Here is a 21715-nt window from a genome sequence, read left to right on the forward strand (position 1 = left end):
AAAAAGTTAGATTTGAGATTAAATAAGATGGAAGGTTAGACCTGGAAATAAATAATAGTTAAGTAAAGCAGTAAATGTAAGAATATATTTAAACAAATTCATTTGGAGCAAAGGAGAAATTAGACAAAAGACCAAATTGGCTGTTTATAACAACATTTAAGGCTGTTTTAACTTATGCAACTCTCAAGTACTAGATAAAAAATAAAGGGATTGGTAATAAAGGGATATGAGAGTTAAGAAAACTAACTGTAACTAACAGATGGAAACAATGGTAAGACCATGTTACAAATAATATAATAAAAAAATTATCTTGGTAACATATATCCAACCAAAGGTACCTATTTTGCCTTACAAACTTATCAGGTAAGCATTGTAATTCTTGCCTGGGGTCAAGCCAAAATTACATGGCTTACTCTGGCTAGAGCTAATATAGCAAGAAATAGCATTTTTGAAATATTTGTGCCATTCATACACTGGTGTGCAAAACTTAAGGACGTCAGCTAATCTGGTGAGAGGTTGGCAGATGGTATCACCCTGCAAACATCACTGAAAGGGATCGATATGGCAGTCAAGGTATTCTCGTCTGGGGAGGTGTTATCTTGAATGGATGTACACAACTTCAGATACTGGAAGGCAGTACTGTAACCGGTGCACCTACTGTACTGAGGTGCTATTAACACTGAGTTTGTGTTTATGGATGATAACGCCACACCCCATTGCACTGCAGCTGTTGATATGCTTTTGGAAAGTGAGGACATTGTTTGTATGGATTGGCCTGCCCGTTCCCTCCGATCTAAATCCCATCGAACACATATGGGACGCTCTGGGGAGATGCCCAGCGGCACATCCACACCCACCAGAAAATGTTCACCAGCTGAAGATGGTGCTGACAGATGAATGGACGATGTTACTGCAAGAACTTATCAACAACATTGTTCTAAGTATGGGACAGGTGGTGCAAAGCCTGCATCGACATTATGAGTGCAGTGATGCATCTGTATCATGGCAGCCAGTGCTATGTTGACATTTTTTAATAAAGTCCCTCTGTACCGTTTTGTTTCCGCTGTTGTTTCCTTCATTTCTGTACCTCACGAAGTTCCTTTAGTATGCTTTTCCCATATCCAGGCCACTCCTATGAGAAGCTACAGGGGAAAACCTGACTGGTCCTTAAATTTTGCACACTGGTGTATATTCTGCCTCTTTATGAAGCTTTTTTACCATATGCTTTGACAATTAAAAGGTTTTTATTTAGTGTTCAGAAGTTTTTGACAAATTTGGTCCTAGAATTTTTATTTTTGTTATCTTACCTTGTGTATACTGTCTTCTAAACCTGAATATTATCCAAAAAAAAAAAAAAAAAGAACAATTGCATACACTCAGAACTTATCTGATTTTGTGAGGAAAGTAGTATTACAGTATATCAATTTCTCCAGTGGGGTCACTGTTGCAAAAACTGAATAAAAAAAAAAATTAAAACTAAAATATCTGTTAACAGTGATGTCAATTTGAAGTTTCAGTTTGAAAAAGATTTTGGATTTTAGTCTTCACTGCTTTTGTTAGAATTAAAATGTGGCCATTGAAAAAATCAGATGAGATACATGTATGTGCCAGCAGTAAAATTAAAGACAAACTGTAGGGAGGGAAAAAATGTTGCTCTTTATCACTTACAAATAGTTTATCTTGTTGTTAATTATTTTGCAGCACCTATTGCCTTGAAGAGTCATAAAATCAGTTATGGTAAAAAACTAACCTCTCATCCCAGCAAAAAGGAAGAATTGGAAGATGGAGGTAAAAATTAAAAATAAATTATTTAAATGTCTATGAATGAAAAAGTGAACTAACATGCTAGTTGTATTTAGTTATTTCAGTGTAGACTAGCTGGTAATCACACTTTATTTTAAGAAATGTTACTAAGAAACATAAAAATATGCATGACATTTCTGAATTTTATGGGGGATGATTAAAAAAAATTAATTTAATTTTAACTTAATTAAAGCAAATTAAATTAAAATTTTAAAATGTTTTATTCAACTTCAGATGGTGATTCCATTTTGATAACTTCTCTGGTTCATTCTACAGGGTGGCCACTGAAAGACTGAAGGGTTTGAAAAAGTCATAACTTGTTCATTTTTAATCTTTTTTATTTTATTTTTTTACAGGTTATAGAGGATCCCTTGGAGATTAAAATGACTTTGTATGATGTCCAGCAACGAGTAAAACTCATTGGGTTTTTCTATTCCAGTGAAAGATCAATTATTGAAACTCAGAAAAAATACCGGCAACATTTTAAAGTAAGAGTATCTCCTAGCGATAACATGATTTGGAACCTAATCGCCCGGTTTGAAAGAACTGGATCAGTCGGCGATCTTCCGGGAAGAGGTCCTAAGCGCACTGACGCAGCGGTGGAAGCTGTATGGCAGAGTGTCCTTGAGGATCCATCTGCCTCTACCCGTTGTCGCTCTGCTCAACTAGGCATCGCCAGAACGTCGCTTCAGAAGATTCTGAAACTGGATTTAAAAATGTTTCTATACAAGATCCAAATGGTCCAAGCTTTACTACCCCAAGATACTCAGTAGCGCCTGCAGTACGCCATTCGATTTCAACACCTAGCCAGAGATAACAACAACTTTTTGAACAACTTGATAATGAGCGATGAGACCCATTTTCATTTAAACAGGTACATCAACAAACAAAACTGCAGATTTCGGGGTACTGAGAATCCCAGGGAATTACATCAGCATCAATTGCATCCCCAAAAATGCACTGTTTGGTGTGGTGTTATGGCTGAAAGAGTTATTGGCCCCTATTTCTTTGAAAATGAGGAAGGTCAGCCAGAAAGATCAACAGGGCCCTGTATAGGACAATGCTTGAAAATGTTTTATGCCCAGCGGTCGAAGATAATCAGGAGGTATGGTTCCAACAGGATGGAGCTACTGCGCACACTGCCAGGGCGACGATGGACCTCCTGCGAGAAATTTTTGGTGAACGAATAATTTCAAAAAATGCTGAATTTGTTTGGCCTCCATGTTCACCTGATTTGACGGCTCCAGACTTCATTTTGTGGGGCTACTTGAAAGAACGGGTTTACGTAAATAAACCTCAAACAATTCAAGAACTTAAGGAGAACATTCGAGCTGAAATCCGATGTTTATGACCTGAAACCTTGCGTACAGTCATGGAAAATGCTGTGGAAAGAGCCTGTATTTGTGAGCAGGAAAATGGTGGTCATTTGAAGGATGTTGTTTTTCACACATAATACTAAAAAAAATCCATTAATTATATTTCCAAATAAAATAATAAAATATTAAAAAAATATGTGTTTGTAAAAGTTTTTTGTTTTATATCATTCAGTCTTTCAGTGGCCACCCTGTACTTTCCCATCTCTCCACCCATTTGCTAAATACTTCAGAAATCTGTTGTTTGAGAGGCAAATTAAGATATTGAGCAATATTTATTATCTTAGTATCTGGAAAATGGTTTTGACCTTTTAGCTCATGCTTGAGTTTTGGAAATAGAACAAAGAAGAGGCAAGATCCTAATTACAGAAAGGGCAGGGTACTGTTTGAATGCAGCTCCATGTAATGTGTCCCCAACAGTTGAGTCTATGGGTGCTATTGCATCACCATAATGTTGTCCAGAGAAAGGGCAAAATTTTTACACAGTATGTGTAAATAATACCTTTCATATCATAGAGCATATAATAATCTGTGAAATTTACTAACATATAATTATATGTTAGCAGACTTGGCAGACCATGCCTTCTTTAAAGGTGGAGATGTGCTATGATTCCACAAACTTTGTTTTGATTCAGGATTGTGGTTGTTGATCCAGGACTCATCTTCAAGTGATTGATTTACTCAATCATTTTTCTGATGTTGATAGGTGTTTTTGGGGCAAATGCAGGTGGCTTCTGTAATCAGCTTTTGTTCAGGAGTAAGGATTGAGGACTCAACACGAACAAACACATATCATTCCTAAATGTTCTTTCAAAATGCTTGTGCATTCCCATAACTAATAATCCAAAGCTTCTGCAGTTTTCTAATTTACAGAATCTAAGTCTTTCCTGGTTTTTGAGTACCCTTTTGTTTTCCCAGCTTGATCTTGTTGCTTTTCTATCAGCAAAAATTAAATTACAAAATTAACAAGCTAATTAATTAGTTAGTGAACAAAATTAAACTTCAGGTTCTCATATCACTATCATTAAGTGCAACTTTGGTATAATGTAGACTTTTTTTTTTATATATATATATATATATATATATATAAAATCATTTAATTCCTGGTTGGGGTGCAAATCAACAGCAATCATTTGCTTGTTGACAGCAATCATTTGCACTGCATTGTGGCACATCAATTTTGAGTAACCATTTGCTTCTCATCGTTACATGTATACTGTACATAACTGAAAAAAATGCTACTGTGCTTCTACACATGATGCCTGCTCACTGCCTGCAACCAAATAACAAAGCTGCTTTTTGACATGTGTTTATTAATGTTTTTGGTGTTGCTCATATCATAACAATATGAATGGGAAATAATGGCATCACCAAACTTAGTAGTGAGCAAATTATGCAAAAAAAGCAAGCTTATAAAGTATCAGCAAAAAAAACATCACTTGTCCGTCCCCTCCAGTAATTTGTCATACATTTGTTGTGTAGTTCTTCCTTGAATTTATTCAAACTACCCATTTCCAGAACAGATGGCAGATTGTTTTAACAATCTAACAAGCTTCTATTAGAATGGGCAGCAGACTGGAAAGCAAGGTAATGGGAGATTTCCAGGACTGCTGGGAGTCATAGCGGAACAAGTAAATACATGGGCTGTGTTAGGGTGGCCAGGAGCAGGAACAGGTGCATGTATACTTGCATGTACACCAATGCTAGGAGTATAGTTAATAAATTTGATGAGCTTGAAGTGCTAGTGAAGACATCAAAGGCAGATATTGTCGGGATATCAGAGACGTGGTGTCACACAGATATAAGCAGTGCATAGTTGGAATTTGGGGGTACAATGTGTATAGAAAGGATAGACAGGATAGGAATGGAGGAGGGGTTATGCTGTTAGTTAAGAAATACATAAAATCTAAGGAAGTGCATCCAACTGATGTTGGTAGACAATGCAATGTTGAGTCTGTTTGGTGTGACCTAAGCACTGGGAAAGGAAAAATGAGAGTAGGTGTGTGTTATAGGCCTACTGAATCTGATGAGTATAACGAGCAATTGTGCAGAGAAATAGTGGGCCAGTAAATCAGAATGTCTTATAATGGGAGATTTTAACTTTCCAGACATTGTGGGTTGGTCACTCACACACTAGCAAGACTTTTGTGGATTTATTGTATGATTGTTTTCTACAGCAACATGTTCGAGAGGCAACCAGAGGGAGTAATACTCTTGATCTGATTATCAGTAGTGATTCTTCATGCATTAAGAATCTGCAGATAAAGGAACCACTGGGCGACAGTGATCACAATGTATTGATGTGGGAATTATTTAAAGATGTAACTACCATCAAGGCTAAAGGGAAGGGCTTTTGCTTTCATAAAGGTGACTACAGAGGTCTCAGACAGTTTTTAAATTCTGTACAGTGTGATCAGCTGATGATGTTACAAACAGTGAATTCTAAATGGGAAACCTTCAGGGACTTAATTTTGGAGGCTACTAGGCTTTTCATTCCAACTAAGAAATACTATTCAAGGTTAGGCCTAAATGGATGTCAGATGAATTAATGAGGCTAGAGGCAGAGAAGAAGAATTTATGGGATGCATATAAAGTATCAGGCAATACTTCTAGTCTGTAATCAAGTCACAAAGGAGGTTAGGCAGGCAAAGGCAGATTATGAGAAATCTTTGGCAAAGGATGCAAAGAAAAACAGCAAGGAGTTCTTTACTTATGTAAACTAGAAGGAAACGGATGAATCAGATTGGACCACTTAACATAGATGGGTTGACTATTGATGATCATGCTCAGGTAGGTGATAAACTGAATGAGTATTTTGCATCTACATTCACACATGAGGTGCTATTAACATGAGTTATTCAATGAGGGGAGTGCCAGAAGTTTATCAAAGGCTAACAGGGAGCTAAGTGATTTTGTAATAACTGAGAGCAAAGTGGAGGAGAAATTGTTGAAGTTAAACATAAGGAAGGCACCTGAGGTGATGGGATCTATCCAGTTATACAAAGGGTACTAGGAAAGTTTTGCAATACAGCTTTGTTTATTTAATTTTTTCAAAGTAATTTCCTCTACATTCAATACGCCTCTCCATCCTCCGAAACCAATCTTTAAACCAGTTCTGCCAAGTTTCACTAGGGAGTAAAGCACACTCGTTGTCCCAAGCCCGTAGAAGGTCCTCATCACTGGAAAACCGCCTCCCTTTTAGCTTCATTTTCACATGCGGGAACAGTGCAAAGTCGCAGGGAGCAAGTTCTGGACTGTAGGGAGGGTGCTCGAGAAGTTTCAGTCCTGTCGTGGTCAAATATTCGGTGCAGGCTTTGGCGCGGTGAGCTGCAGCATTATCGTGATGGAGGTACCAGGTGTCCATTCTTGACTTTGGCCGCAGGTTCTTCATAGATCCAATGACTTTAGGCAGGCATTGTTCAGTATACCACTTAGCTGTGACTGCCTTCTTCGTGTCCAAAACGATACGTTCCACAATTCCACTCGATTTGAAAAATACAGCTATTCATTTTCTTCTTTACAGATCGGGATTTTCTGACAATTACGGGTGTGTCGTCATCATCAAAGACCCAAACTTTGTTTTGAGCCTTGGTCGCAGATCGTAATAGTACAGCCAAGTCTCGTCACCTGTCACGATGTTGTTCACATACCGAGATTGTCCCTTATCAAACTTTTTTAACATCTCCCGGCACCAAGTCACACGTCGTGTCATCTGCTCTTCAGTCAGTTGATGCGGCACCCAGAGAGAACAAAGTTTCTTCACATGCAAATGATCTTGCAGAATCGAACGAATTGCTGGTGCATTTAGGCCCAAAGTATCCTCTATCTGTTGGTAGGTCACTCGCCTGTTTTCGTCAAGCATTTTCCTCACAGCAGTAACGTTTTCCTCCGTAACTGACGTTCGTGGCCTTCCCGGCCTCTCAGAATCCTCCAGAGTGAAATTTCCCCTTTGGAATTCTCTATACCACCTGAATATCATTGTACGATGTGGACAATCATCATCTAGTGCAAGAGTCATTTCTTCTGAGCACTGGTCTATGGTTAAACCACGCACGAAATTATACCGCAAAACTGTCCTTATCTCATTTCGTGACCACGATGCCATCGCAAGCACTTTACACTCTCACTACTAATGAATAACTGAGCCCATCGACTTGGCGCGGCGGCTACTATGCACGTATGAACATGTCTCAACATGCAGCAACAAGCAGCTTCCTGTGATTCATTGTTGCGTCATATTGCAAAACTTTCCTAGTACCCTTTGTATTGAAGGAGGCAGCAAAGGAAATAAGCAAACCCTTAGCCATAATTATGAGAGCTTCCTTGGACCCAGGGGAGGTCCCCATGGACTGGAGGTGTGCAAATGTATCACCAATTCACAAAGGAGGTTCAAAAGGTGACACAAGTAACTACAGACCTGTTAGTTTAACTTGGTGTTCCGGGGAAAATAATGGAATCACTGGTTAAAGAAGCATTGCAGGATCATCTAGACAAGACTGCAGTAATAGTGAAGACAGCGTGGGTTTGTCAAAGCTTTTCTGACCAATTTGATTGCTTACTATGATGTGGCTCAAAGGAACTGAATACCAAAAATAATTTTGATATCATACACACTCAGTCCTCGTATAGCACGATAGTTGTGTTCCTAGAAATTCTCGTGCAATATAAATAACAGGCCCTATGGGAAAAATAGGGTTAGGTGCCGACCACACAAGATTGAACTCACATTTGTAACCAAAATATTACCAAACACAATAAATTATCATAATAAAATACTTAAGTATTATTACGACTATTACGTAATAAAATATTGCTAATGCTTTTGCTTCTATCATAAGCAAACTTGTTTTTTTGTTTGATTTTCTATCCAAACAGATGACAGCCGTCCATCTCTTCCAATTCTTTGTGTCTTGATCTAATGGATTTTAATTACACTGAGTTGTTCCTGCTATGAAAGTTGTTTTTATTTTCTCTGCATTTTTTCTAATTCTCGGTGTTGCCTCGTTTAGGCCAGTAGCATGTGCAATATCACATGGTCTTTCATTTCGCTCAAAGCGTTTCACAATTTCATATTTTTTCTCTATCAACAGAGGTGGACTAGCCATAAGCCTTACCGGGGAAACCCCGGTGGGCAGGAGGCCGGTGTGATTTTCACCATAAACCATAGTATGAGGCCACTACAAATTTTCCCGTGTAAAAATTTTTGATCCAGTCCGCCTCTGTTTATCGATATTGCTTTTATTTTTCTCTTTGAATCTGTAGTGTCTTCACCAGGACGCTTCCTTTCACCCCTTTTAAGTATTTTACTCATTTTTAGGGAAAATAAAGCACAATTACAAAATGAGGAGGCACGCTTGATACACATAAACAAAGCTGCGCACATGTAGCAACTGAATAAACAACACCATAAAGGCAGAGACTCGCTATTAATGCCTCACTAGCTCACATTTTACTAAAGCACATTTCTGGGGGTTACTACCATAAAACAATAAAAACAATTTCCAGCTGCGTTTCTGCTAGTGGAATCTGTTATAAACTGGTAGTAAACTCGATCTAATTGCATTTGCGATAATACCGATAGCTGGAATTGTGTGGGTTTTTACATTATTATGGCGAAAAGCATTTCCCCTTCACTGATATAAAAAACATAAACACATTTTCAGAATCTTCACTTCATTCCTATCGTGTTGCATTCAGTTGGAGTGATTCTGCATTCAGCTGCCATTTCTTGTAAACACAAAGGCGAATCGTGCATAAGCGAATTCGGTTCGTGTTATATACGATATCATTCCCCTATTTATAAATCGTGTATGATCGAATTCGTTTAGTGTAAACACGTGTTATATACGAGGACTGACTGCACTTGGATTTCAGGAAAGCTTTTGATACTGTTGCACATGGAAGACTGTTGTACAAATTGGAAAGGTATGGCATCAAGGGTAAGCTGCTACAAGGGATGGTTGAGTGGGAGACAACAGAGTGGTAATCAATGGACACTGCTCTTTGTAGACAAATTTTATTATTGGAGTTTTCCAGGGTTCGGTGTTGCACCCATTGTTGTTTTGTATATTTATCAATGATATTGATGAAGATATATCAGGTTTAATGTCCAAGTTTTCAGATGATACAAAGGTTGGCAGGGTTGTTAACGACAGTAATGACAGTATGCTACTCCAACTGGATCTAGATAAGTTGGGAAATTGGGCTGAGAAATGGCTACTGAAGTTTAACATTGACAATTGCAAAGTACTGCATATGGGTAGTAATAACCAAAGAGAAACATACCAACTGGGTGACACTACACTCAGGGATGTGGAAAGTGAAAAAGACCTGGGGATAATTGTGCAGCCAAATATGAAATTCGCTGAGCAGTGCAGACGGCTGCCAGGGCAGATCATGGAGTCTTGTCAATGATATGTAGGAATTTTGCTAGCAGGGACAGGGAGGTGATAATCCTGTTATACAAGGCAATGGTCAGGCCACACCTAGAGTACTGTGTACAGGTCTGGAAGCCTCCTTTTAGGAAGGATGTAGAGTTGCTAGAATGAGTACAAAGAAGGGGAACAAAGGGGTGCTCTTACCAAGAAAGGCTTAAGTTCTGCAAATTGCAGTGCCTGGAGAGTAAGCACCTGCGAGGTGATCTGATTGAGGTGTATAAAGCCTTGAATGGTTTGAGCAAGCTGAATGCTGATGAGCTTCTTTGCCTTGCTCAGACTAAGAACCTGAGGGGCCACAGTTTCAAATTGAGGAAAGATAGTTGTAAAATAGATGTGTAGAAATTTGCCTTTAGCCAGCGGGTAGTTGATTGGTGGAACAGGCTTTCATCTTTTGTTGTGGAAGCTAATAGCCTAAATAAATTTAAGGCTGAACTGGACAGGCATTTGGAACGAATGGAGGGATGAAATGGGAGGGTTTTTTTTTTTTTTTTTTGGCAGATGCTGCATAAGCTTGCTTTCTTGCATCGTATGCCTCTACTAATGCTAATCAACCGCCCACTGATTGAAGGCAAAAATTGCACATAGCTGTTCTGCAACCATCCTTCGGTTTGAACTAATGCCCCCCTCATATGTACAGTCTGAGCAAGAGGAAGAATACCATACTCAATCCATTCAGTGCCTTAAACACCTCAGTCAGATCTCCTTGTAGGTGCCTAGTCTGATACAGCAATTTGCAGGACTGAAGCTCTTGGTAAGAGCACCATTTTGTTCCCTTCACCAAACTCATTGCTCTTCTCCGCACTCATCCAGGTAGATCTATATCCTTTCTAAAATGAGGTTTGTAAACCTACAGCCATTTCGTTTTTGATATTTCTCTCTATTGTGACAAAGGTAAAAATTTGACGTTGTTCAAACAAACAATAAAATAAACAAGAAAGTTAGTATTAGTCATAGTACAAGGAAGCTACAGGCTTTTTCTGCATCGGCCAAAAAAAAAAAACAAAGAGAAAGTAGATAAGAAAATACAAAACAAATTATGTGCTTCCCTTTCCCTCCTCACTTGGGCAACTATCCAGATGACCTTTCAGTTTCTTCAAACTGTTAGCTTCAGCTAATTGCAGAGAGCTTATTCCACTAATCGATGATTCACTGACTAAAAGAAACTTCATACAATCTAGTCTAAACCCCTTCTCCTGTAATTAGAATTTATGGCCCCTAGTTAGTTCTGTAATTCTTTATAACAGTGAAAATTCTGTTTTCATTCATTTTACTAACCACTGAAAGCCTTATAAACCTCAATTACGTACCCGCATAAGGTGCTTGGCTGCAAAGCTCTGTAACCCACATATTCGAAGACTCCTCATATGGCCGCCCTTTTGCTGTTTTATGTGAGTTAGTTTAAGTAATGGCAAATGATGTGGAACATCTGAGATTACTGCTAACCAAAGCAAGCTTATAGAGCATTGGCAAAAGAAAAACCCTCACTGTGTATTCAATCCAAGGATTTGCCTAGTTCTTCCTTGAATTTATTCAAACTACTCACTTCCACAACAAAAGATGAAAGTTTGTTCTAACAATCAATCAACTGCTGACTAGGGGGAAAACATCCACACATCTATCCTGCAACCATCTTTCCTCAACTTGAATATATGCCCCCTTATTAGCATTAGTAGAGGCATATGATGCAAGAAAACAAGCTTATACAGCATTAGCCAAAAACAAAACTTCCCATTTCACCCATCCATTCGCTCCAAATGTTTCTCTAGTTCTGCCTTGAATTTATTTAAGCTGTCAACTTCTACAACAGATGGAAGTTTGTTCCAGCAATCAACCACATGTTGGCTAAAGGCAAACTTCCACACATCTATTCTACAACCATCTTTCCTCAATTTGAATTTGTCCCCTCGTGATTAATCTGGGCAAGAGGCAGAATCCCATCAGCATTAGCTTGCTCAAACCATTCAAAGCCTTATACCCTTCAATCAGATCTCCTTGCAGATGTCTAGTCACCAGACACTGTAATTTGCAAATCTTAAGCCTTTCTTCGTAAGAGCATCCCTTTGTTCCATTCACTAACCTTGTTGCCCTTCTCTGTTCCGGCAGCTCTACATTCTTCCCAAAATGAGGCCTCCAGAGCTGTATACAGTACTCAAGGTGTGGCCTGACCATTGCCGTATACAAGGGGATAATCACCTCCTTATTCCTTCTAGAAAAATTTCTGTATATCACTGACAAGACACCATGAGTTACTCTTGCAGACTGTCTACACTGCTCAGAAAACTTCATATCTGACTGCACAATTACCCCTGTCCTTTTCCCTTGAGTGTCGTAACACATAGTTGATATGTTACTCTTGGTTACTTCTACCCAGTGCTTTTTTTGTAAAAAAAATAGGTTCCGGTACTCATTCTTTGCTGTCAGGAAAAATTGAAAATTAAAAGGATATGAAAAGTACTCTTAAATTTTTTTTCCCCCGATATTGTTACTTTAGTACTAATGTTTTTAGAATAAGAACAACAAATTAAGTATATTAACATTGTTTATTAAGCATAAATTTATTATTTAAGTATATAAAAAAATAAGAAAAAAGTAAAAATTATTTCATAATAAAGTTTTTGTAGAATATTCCAAATTTTTATTAAGTTCTCATCCAACACCCTATGTCGACTTCTTTTCCTCCTCTTTGTGTGACTGTTGCTGAATTACATTTCCGAAGCAGCCATGAATCGACATATTTTGCTAGATGGAAGCGGATCAGCGGTGGGCCTACAGTTTTAAGAAACAGTAGTGAAGAAACTGTTTTTGTCATCAACGAAGTGCTGGTTGGGCTGGCGATCAGATTCATTTGTGAAAATCCTCGTTCACATTCACTTGATGAAATTGGTATCCTACTCAGAGCATCCATCAAATTCTTCAATTCTTCCGAAACCTTTTTATCAATTAGGTATCTGCGAATTGCATTTAACTGTAACCTAATTGACAATTTTCTAACTTCATTTTCACCAAATTCCAACAATTAATGTTTAGAAGAATTAATACCTTTGTTGTTCTTCTCTCGTCATCGGTATTGTCACTAGTTCTTAAATTTGAATTTTTTTCTTTTCTTTTTTTTTTTTTGAAACTGTCCAAAATATCGGTGTCATTCGGATATTCAGGTACTGTGACCACGTAAACAGAGATAGGGAAAATTTACGGAGAAATGTGGATAACCCACTTCTCCGAAACAACAGATGTTTATTTGTTGGAGTAAAAGAAAATCACTTTTCTACTTCTCGAACGGGGTGCTTACAGTTGATTCACAGAGGTGTCCAACCTACGGCCCGCGAGGAAAGTGAACTAAATCGCCATTTTAAATTTTGTTAATTTTCTCAGTAAATGTAATTGTGTATTGTACTTTATAAAATTTTCGAATATTTTCAATTTAACTTTTACATGCAACAAGATATGTAAAATGTAACACACTAAAGAAATCTAACTTTGAATTGTTTTGAATATGGCCCCTGTACAGGAAAAGGTTGGACACCACTGCAGTAGAAGGTGGGTCAGAGCCCATTGGGAATACACCTTGATCTGCTCACTCTTGACCAGCGCGACTTCTCCGTATGTGGGACAGGTGGTTGGATAGGTTTTACCAGGTATCACTGAGTTGTAGAATGGTAATCCCTTTAGCTCTCTTAATTCGCACAGCACCACTAATTGTCCGAAGGCCAGAAATGCGAACAGTGCATCATCATAATCATCATCATCAGCCATTTTCAATCCACTGCAGGATGAAGGCCTCTCCAGCAACTTTCCAGTTCCTTCTGTTTTGAGCACTGGCCATCCATTTACTACCCACAAACTCATGAATTTCATCTATCCATCTCCGCCTGTCTTCCAGGTTTTTTTCTAGCTCCTCTTGGGTACCATTCTGTTATTTTCTTAGTCCATCTGTCATCATGTCTTCGAGCTATGTGTCCTGCCCAAGACCATTTTAGTTCTTTAGTTTTGATAAGAATGTCCTTTACTTGAGTTTGCTGCCTAATCCATGTGTTTCTCTTCTTATCTAACAGTCTGATTCCCAATATAAATTGTTCCATTCTTCGCTGTGTAGTTCTCAGCTTCTCTTCCATTCTTTTGGTGAGTGCCCAAGTTTCACTTCAATAAGTCATGGTGAGAAGTATACATTACTTTACGTTCATTACTTTGGTTCATTATTTTACGTTTCAGACAAACTGGGATATTACTCTTCAGTATGTGACTATATTTCCAGAATACTATCCATCCAAAATTTATTCTTCTCTTGGCGTCCAGCCATTTATCATTATTACAGCTAATAACTTGTCCCAGATAAGTATATAACTCCACATTTTCAATTACTGCTCCTTCAATCATTATTTCCATTTCTGTGACATAGTTGTTCATGTTGAACAGTGCATACCGAGTTAATTCTTTCCTAATCTGTTCGTTATTCATGAAAATTTTCTTCTCTCAACCGAAACTACTTTAAATGTAACTTCCAAGGGGAATTCAAAATAATTAAACAGAGGTCTGACTGAGTAATTTAGAATTATAAAAATGGTTATACGGTTTTATATTTTAATCTTAAATTATAGGTAAAAACCTCATACCCTTTTATATAGAAAAAGTTTATAGAAACAGTTATAACAAAAAACAGTTATAATAGTAAACAAAATATAGAAACAGTTTTATATAGAAAATATCTTAACAATAGACAGTAAAAAGTGTAAATTTAGTTAAATCATTTTAAACTTATTGGAATAGTAGATAAACATGTGAAAAAAAATTTATGGAATATTACAAATTTCAAAGTGCACATACCCAAATGTCACATGTCACTGTTAATAAAGGTGCCAGTATGCCGTACCATTGTGTACTGTCCCAAAAAAGCACTGCTGCTACCCATATGTAGTACCTTACATTTGTCAATGTTAAACTTCAGTTGTCACCTCTCAGCCCTTCTGCTCAACGTTTCTAGAACCTGTTGCATTAGCGTACTGTCATTAGTGTCATTAACAACCCTGCCAACTTCGTATCATCTGCAAACTTAGACATTATGCCTGATATAGTGCCTTCATCAATATCATTAATAAATACAGAAAACAACAATGGACCCGACACTGAACCCTGGGGACTCCACTAATAACATTTGTCCACTAAGCAGTGTCCATTGATTACCACTCTCTGTTTTCTTCAACTCAACCATCTCTTTATCCATAGCAGTATTTTGCCCTTAATGTCATACTGCTCCAATTTGTACAGTAGTCTTCCATGTGCAACAGTATCAAAAGCTTTCCTAAGATCCAAGTATGTGATATCAAAATTATTTTTTGCATCCAGTTCCTTTGTGACCACACAGTATCCAATCAAATTGGTCAAACACGACTTCCCCTTAACAAACCCATGCTGTGTCCGAACTAGAACCGAAGTGTTGTCTAGATGATCCTGAAGTGCTTTCACCAGTGCTTCCATTAATTTCCCTCAACATCAGTTAAACTAACAGGTCTGTAATTACTTGTGTCACCCTTTGATCCTCCTTTGTGTATTGGGGTCACATTTGCACATCTCCAGTCCATGGGTATCTCCCCTGAGTCCAAGGAAGCTCGTGCTATTCTCAACAAGAGGGAAAAAATGTCATCAATTGAATGAATTGAGCTTACTCATTTCCATTCAGTTGATGACAGATGCCTTGTCTCCAGATGCTGCAATTTTCAGAACTGAGGCCTTTCTTTGTAAAAGCACCATTTTGTTTTCTTCATCAATCTTGTTGCTCTTCTCTGCACCCATTCCAGCAGGTCTAAATCCTTCCTAAAATCAGTCCTGCACACCACTATACAGTAAAGATGCATCCTAACCATGGCCTTGTACAATTGAACAAAACCCCATGAGCTGGCCTGTTAGTCTGTCTGCACTGCTGAGAGACTTCATATCTAAATGCACAATTACCTCCAGGTCTTTTTCATTTTGAACTATGCCGAGTGTAGTACCACACAGTTGATGCTAATCTGGGATTACTGCTGCCCATATGCAGTACCTTGCATTGTCAATGTTAAACTTTAACTGCCATTTCTCAGCCCGTCTGCCTAATTTTTCTAGATCTTGTTGCAGTAGCTTATCTGTTTTTGGACCCTTTTGTGAATCTCAGTGGCTCTTTTGATAAAGTTTCCATACTTGTACACAATATTCCAAATGTGGTCTTACAATTGCCTTATATAGTGAGAATATGACCTCCTTTTTGACGTGAAAACATCTATGGTGGCACTGGAGTAAAACTGATTTGGTAATAATTTTCTTATGAAAATGACGCGATTGATTGTTAATGAAATTTTTTAATGAAATGATGCAATGATTAGTAACGAAATTTTTTATAGAAATGACCCAATTGGCATCACTTCCTATTAGGTAGCTGTTAGATTTTAAATGATGCAAATGATGTCACTTCCTAAATGATGCTAACAATGCTAACTCAGTCACTAACATTGATTCGGTAGAGTAATTAAGTTAATTCAGTAAAGTAAGTGGATACTAAGATATTGAAATGATGTCACTTCCTAAATGATGCCAACTCAGTCACTAACGTTGATTCGGTAGAGTAAACAGCAGATAGTAATATTATACAAGAATAAAAGCTTCAAAGCCACCGAAGAAGCCTCGTGTCAAAAAGGAATGAATTCGAAAACATAGAGAACGGGGAAAAAATGCAAACTTTAATAAAATCTGCTTCTCAAGATTTTGATCAATATCAACCTTCTAAGTAATGTAAGTAAATAAGTTTCAATCAAACCGTTCAAAAATTTAAACAGCTTTACTCTAGTGCTGCCACAGATGTTTTCACATAAAATAAAACATCTTTCTTGCATACAGGGTACACATACTGTTTTTTTCTACAGGATATTGTTCAATAAATCTTCGATAGGAAACCATGGGTTTTTCTGGCCATCCATATATGCCATTTAGAAACTTCATATTTGTCCTTATTATAAGTCCCACGTCCCTTTTGTTTTCAACTGTTTTTAATTCATCCCTACCAAGCATATAAGTTATTTTGGGGTACTATTCCCCAAATGTAAGACACTGCATTTTGCTGCATTGAAACATAGCTGCCACTTTTCTGACCATTCTTGAAGCCTGTTCAAGTCATCCTGAAGGACCGCTGCTTGCCACCGATCATTAATGATCAAAGTACTTCCAAAACCTTGGGAGGTGCACTATGGCCACAAAAGCCGATGCGCCAACAACTACAAAAAAAAAAAAAAAAAAAAAAAATCATTAATGATGTTCCAATCTTTGTTTTCTGCTAATTTTGACATCATGCCCTTTATCCCTTTGTCGATATTGTTTATGAAAATCAGAAACAACAGTGGGCCAAGAACTGCTCCTTGAGAGATCTCACTTCTGATGTTACATCAATCTGAATAATATTCATTAATCATAACCTTCTGCCCTGCAGTCCAGCTTATACAGTAACCTGTCATGGGAGACTGAGTCAGATGCCTTGCTAAAATGAATACCATCTCTACAAAGTAGATTCTTTCTACCTATAAGTGTAGGTAGAAAGCTGATATAAAAAAAAAATTCCCAAATGGTCTTGCAGATTCTCAAGTCTTGAGTTAATGCAGGAAGAATGCCATATATGTACACATTCTGACTTAACTAGTGGCATTTTTTTCAGCATGATCTTAATCTTACCAGCAGATTGTCGGATCATGTTCATTTAATATCGTTAGTCCCCTCATGAGTAATAATGCTCTTTTTACCACCCTTTGAAATCTGACAATCAGTATGTAACAACATCAGTTGTTGCTCCCAGCAAACATACCCTAGTTTGGTCCACTTATTTTTATTACAAAAAATGTTACCCATTTTCATGGCAATAGTCTCTCAATAAAACTGAATCTCCTTCAACCAGAGCAGTATGCCCTTGACTATTCTGTTCAGGGACCTAAATCGGAGGTGCCTCACTTGGCAGGTCATGCTTGAGTCGTTGATGAGCTCCCAGTTACATTTGTTTCTAGGGCAAGCATCCATCTGTTTCTTCAGTGATTCAGATTCTTCTCGTGATGCACCAAATTTAATTTGAGGTTGGCACACTCCTTACATTGGGTGCAAATTAAAGAATTCTTAGTTGAATTTGGTTTATGTACCAGACTGGCCTTAGAATACATGCCACAGGCTATACCAGTGATGAACTCACAATGCTCACTGGAAATGCCTGCATGCATTTAGGTCCAAGTTATGGTGTCCTTGGATGATGTATTGAAAGTGAATCTTGTAACAATCATTTAAGTAAAAAAAAAAAAAAAAAATTCAACCCTATCCTGTCTTTAATTTTGACAAACAAATCTGACTGTTGAGATGTACTTTGGCTTTTTTGGGATATCATTTTTAATTCATTTCATAATCATATTCTATTACGGTCTTATGGAGTTAATTCAACTTTAGTTTTATATTGAAAGTTGCCGGGGAAAAAAAAAAAAAAAACGCTTATCCACTCTGAGACACAGCTTGTGAATACGCAATAGTGGTTTAAAATCTTATGCCATTATTCTGCACTTTTTTTGAATATAATTTAAATTAAGAAAGGACAATTTCAGATATCAGGAAACTTGTCCTTTAGCTGAGAAAGTGAGAAAAGCTAATAAAATAAACTCTCATCCAGGCTTATAAAACTGTAAAGCTTCTCTAAATTTAAAGAGGGTTTTGATACATGAATGAAAATAATTTGATATTACATTTTGCATTTTTCTATGGTTAGCACTTCTATATATCATTTTGCTAGTACAGGTGTTCCCTGCTTAGCTCTCTTAATTGGGGCCATGAAAACAAAACACTAAGTGAATCTGCATTAAGTGGAGAGATTTATCCGTAGACTAATGCAAATAATTTTAATCAATTGGCATGACCAGCATTTCTGGTTATTTTAAGGCACCATTTCTCTCATATAAGTAAAAAAAAAAAAAAAAAAAATTTCAACCCTATCCTGTCTTTAATTTTGACAAACAAATCTGACATAGCAGAAGTTGTGCTATGTAGAACCTCTCTTTCTCTCCCCTCCCTCTGTAATTTTGCAAGAAAGCTTACTTTAACACAAGAGGAGTTATTCAGGAAGGGGAATGCCGTAGGTGAAGTAATTGATTGGCCAGTATTCAGCTGTATGTTCATTATTAATTACACTATCAGTTAAGTCAATTTAAATCGAAGAACGTTAAACATTTTTTAATCAAAATATTGATTGAAAAAATGAATCAAAGAACATTAAAAAAATTTCAAAATATACAGAGCACTATAGCAGCGCACTGAGTTAACCGTGTTATAGCAGGGGACAACCGTACTAATTACTTATGAATAATATGATTAATATTTTATTAATAATGACTTGTATATTCATAATTAGGTCATTATACATACTGTGAAGATCGTGTAATTGGTGATGGTAAGTTAATTACAAGCCGAGGACCAGGAACAGCTTTTGAGTTTGCCTTATCCATCGTAGAGTATCTATTAGGAAAAGATAAAGCTCAAGGTCTTATTGCACCCATGTTAATAAAAGCCTGAGAACATATACATTAAAATTGATACAATTGTAAAATTGATTTTCTTTTATCACACCGATGAAAGTTATTTTGAATGCAGAAGTTGTGCTATGTAGAACCTCTCTTTCTCTCCCCTCCCTCTGCAATATATTTGCTGTAAGGATAAAGTAATCATTAATATTCTGTAGAGTGAATAAAAATTTGAAACAAATGACTATATATGAAGCTTTCAAGTTAGTGTATTTTTGAAAATTTTGCTGAGTTAGTTTACATTTATTGGTTATTATTATCCCATTATGTAATTAAGAAGTACAGTAGACTCTTGATTTTCTGGAATAGATGGTAAAAAATATTCCCAGATAATTGATTTCCTGGTTAATCCAAAAATACAGTAAGTCCCCGATGTACATAAGAGATACGGTCCAGGACTTCTTACGTAAGTTGAGATTTGCATAACTCGGGAATGACTAATAAAATATTGCTGCTATATCCCTGATATGCCAAAATTACAAAACCATAATATCCTCAGAAGGATGAAGAAAAATAGTTAAGTAAGTTCAATTAAAAATTTTATCTGGGGACAGCGGTGAAATAGCCTGTGTGGCACATAAGAAAAGAAAACACAAAAGGAAGTAAAAGCGCATGTTATTTTACAGTACTGTAAAAATGTATGTATTTCGTAGCCTTGGTTATTATTATAATTGACCTTCATTGGTGCCGACCGCTTCTCATATTCTGCCTTTCTCCTTTATTGTGTTCACTGTTGCCACTGACAAATCCGAGTCGGCACGAAACTTGTTAATGTTTGGCCATTTTCATACATCATTATTTTAATTTTCTGATCCAAATCGATTGCTTTCCTTTTCTTGATAGACTTACAAGTACCGCTGGCACTTAAGGCGGAAACACACTAATCACGTCACGGGACTCTCATCATGTCACTGCTTAGGGCGCCTCCGTAGCCAGGTGGGCAGGGGCAGCAGTGTGCAGCACACTTCTTGATTAGACCGGGGTTCGAGCCCGTGACCACCAAATACAGAGGATGCAGAAAGGTCAGGGAATAGCCACTGCACATCCCTGGAGCAATATGGCCTTAGTTGCTAATGCTCCTAAAAACCAAATAACAACAACACTGCTTAGTGTAAACTGCGAAGTCGATCAGAGAAGCGTCGTCACTGTAACTTGGGGTGACCAGATTAAAAATTTGATCTCCGGGTACTCATGCTTACGTTTGGGGTATTCATTCCTCATTTAGGGGTACTCGCATTATATCTTAAAAGAAAACCAAACAATTTTATTTCTATATTTTGTTGATTTTTACAAGTTCATGGAATGCAAAATTAGTCAGATTTTAATAAAACTAACCGATGCATACATAGCCTGTGCTCTAATTCGGAAAATTTTATTGCAAGAGTTATAAACACTAAAGGAAACGTTTTATAAATATTAACCTCAAATGTTTTACATAATTGTTTATAATACATATTCAATACACCTGATTTATTTTATTGAAAAGAAAATATTTACCTTGCAATACATTTCTTTTGAGCGAATTTTCTTTAACAGTTTTTAATTTTTTTTTAGTGCATTTGCGTAAAATTCCTTGCAAGATATGATTCGTTTTCGGCAACAGTTCTCCAACATTCTTATTTCTATCCTTTTTTCCACGCATTAAACATTGAGCAAAATACTCCCTCACTCACTGTATTTGAGTGAATCAAAGCAAAAACAAAATATATTTTTCTGTATTACGTACTTTGTACGCATTTAAAATTTTTATCCAAATATCTGGTTTTTTGAGGTCTTTTGTTGCAATATTTTCATGGAATGATTTCAACAGAACATTCTTCGTACAGCAAATCGTTATTGATATTCGAAATTTTAAATAAAAAAAGAGTTTGTTGCCTGAGCCTTAAACCATTACAAAGAAATAAAAAAAGTCAAGTAGAATGTAAAAGGTTACAAAGTAAGCATAATATAAATATTCTGTAACCCTCTAAATAGGATAGAATGTCGTTTTTCGAGTCTTTAATTAAGGGTGCATTTCAACAACTTTATCATCAGTTAATTCTTTCTTCCTAAATAATCATCTCAACAGGTTGTTTTAATGATTTCTGCTTTTTTCAAATACATTTCAAATGTTAACGAGTATCTTGGAAATTTTATTATAATTCCAAAAGGGGTACGTCTGGAAGCCTGTAACATTCTCTTTGAGGAAAGCAGAAGCGAAATGAATTGCCACAGTTCATCCTCTTCAGATTTTGAAAATGCATGTGCTTTTCCTATAGCCAAGAAAACAAAAGAGTAAGCAATGGATACATGACATAAACTGGAAGAGAACAGAAAAGGGTGAATTCCGTCATTTACTGCAGGACTTAGAAGATGAAAATTGTTTCAAGATGTACTTACAGATGAAAGGCTTAAGTTTTGCAAATTACTGTGTCTGGAGACTAGGCACCTGCGAGGTGATCTGATTGAGGTGTATAAAGCCTTGAATGGCTTGAGTATGCTCAATGTGGATGGGATTCTTTTCAAATTGAAAGACGGTTGTAGAATAGATGTGCGGAAG

The 21715-nt window shown here is 37.0% G+C and overlaps 1 protein-coding gene across 1 annotated transcript in view; it reads left to right on the forward strand.

Annotated features, from left to right (window-relative positions):
- The window catches only part of LOC150085203 (Parkinson disease protein 7 homolog), a 56014-nt gene extending 36711 nt beyond the window's left edge, over positions 1 to 19303 (forward strand). Inside the window, exons 5-6 of the mRNA XM_090373092.1 lie at positions 1702 to 1788; positions 19008 to 19303. Of these exons, the coding sequence (XP_090229218.1) occupies positions 1702 to 1788; positions 19008 to 19168 (248 nt within the window). The 3' untranslated portion in view covers positions 19169 to 19303. The remainder of the gene's footprint in view (positions 1 to 1701; positions 1789 to 19007) is intronic.
- Positions 19304 to 21715: the final 2412 nt, after the last annotated feature.

The sequence above is a fragment of the Mastigoproctus giganteus genome, chromosome 5 (genome assembly GCF_048544385.1).
Source record: "Mastigoproctus giganteus isolate SK-2022 chromosome 5, ASM4854438v1, whole genome shotgun sequence".
NCBI lineage: Eukaryota > Metazoa > Arthropoda > Arachnida > Uropygi > Thelyphonidae > Mastigoproctus > Mastigoproctus giganteus.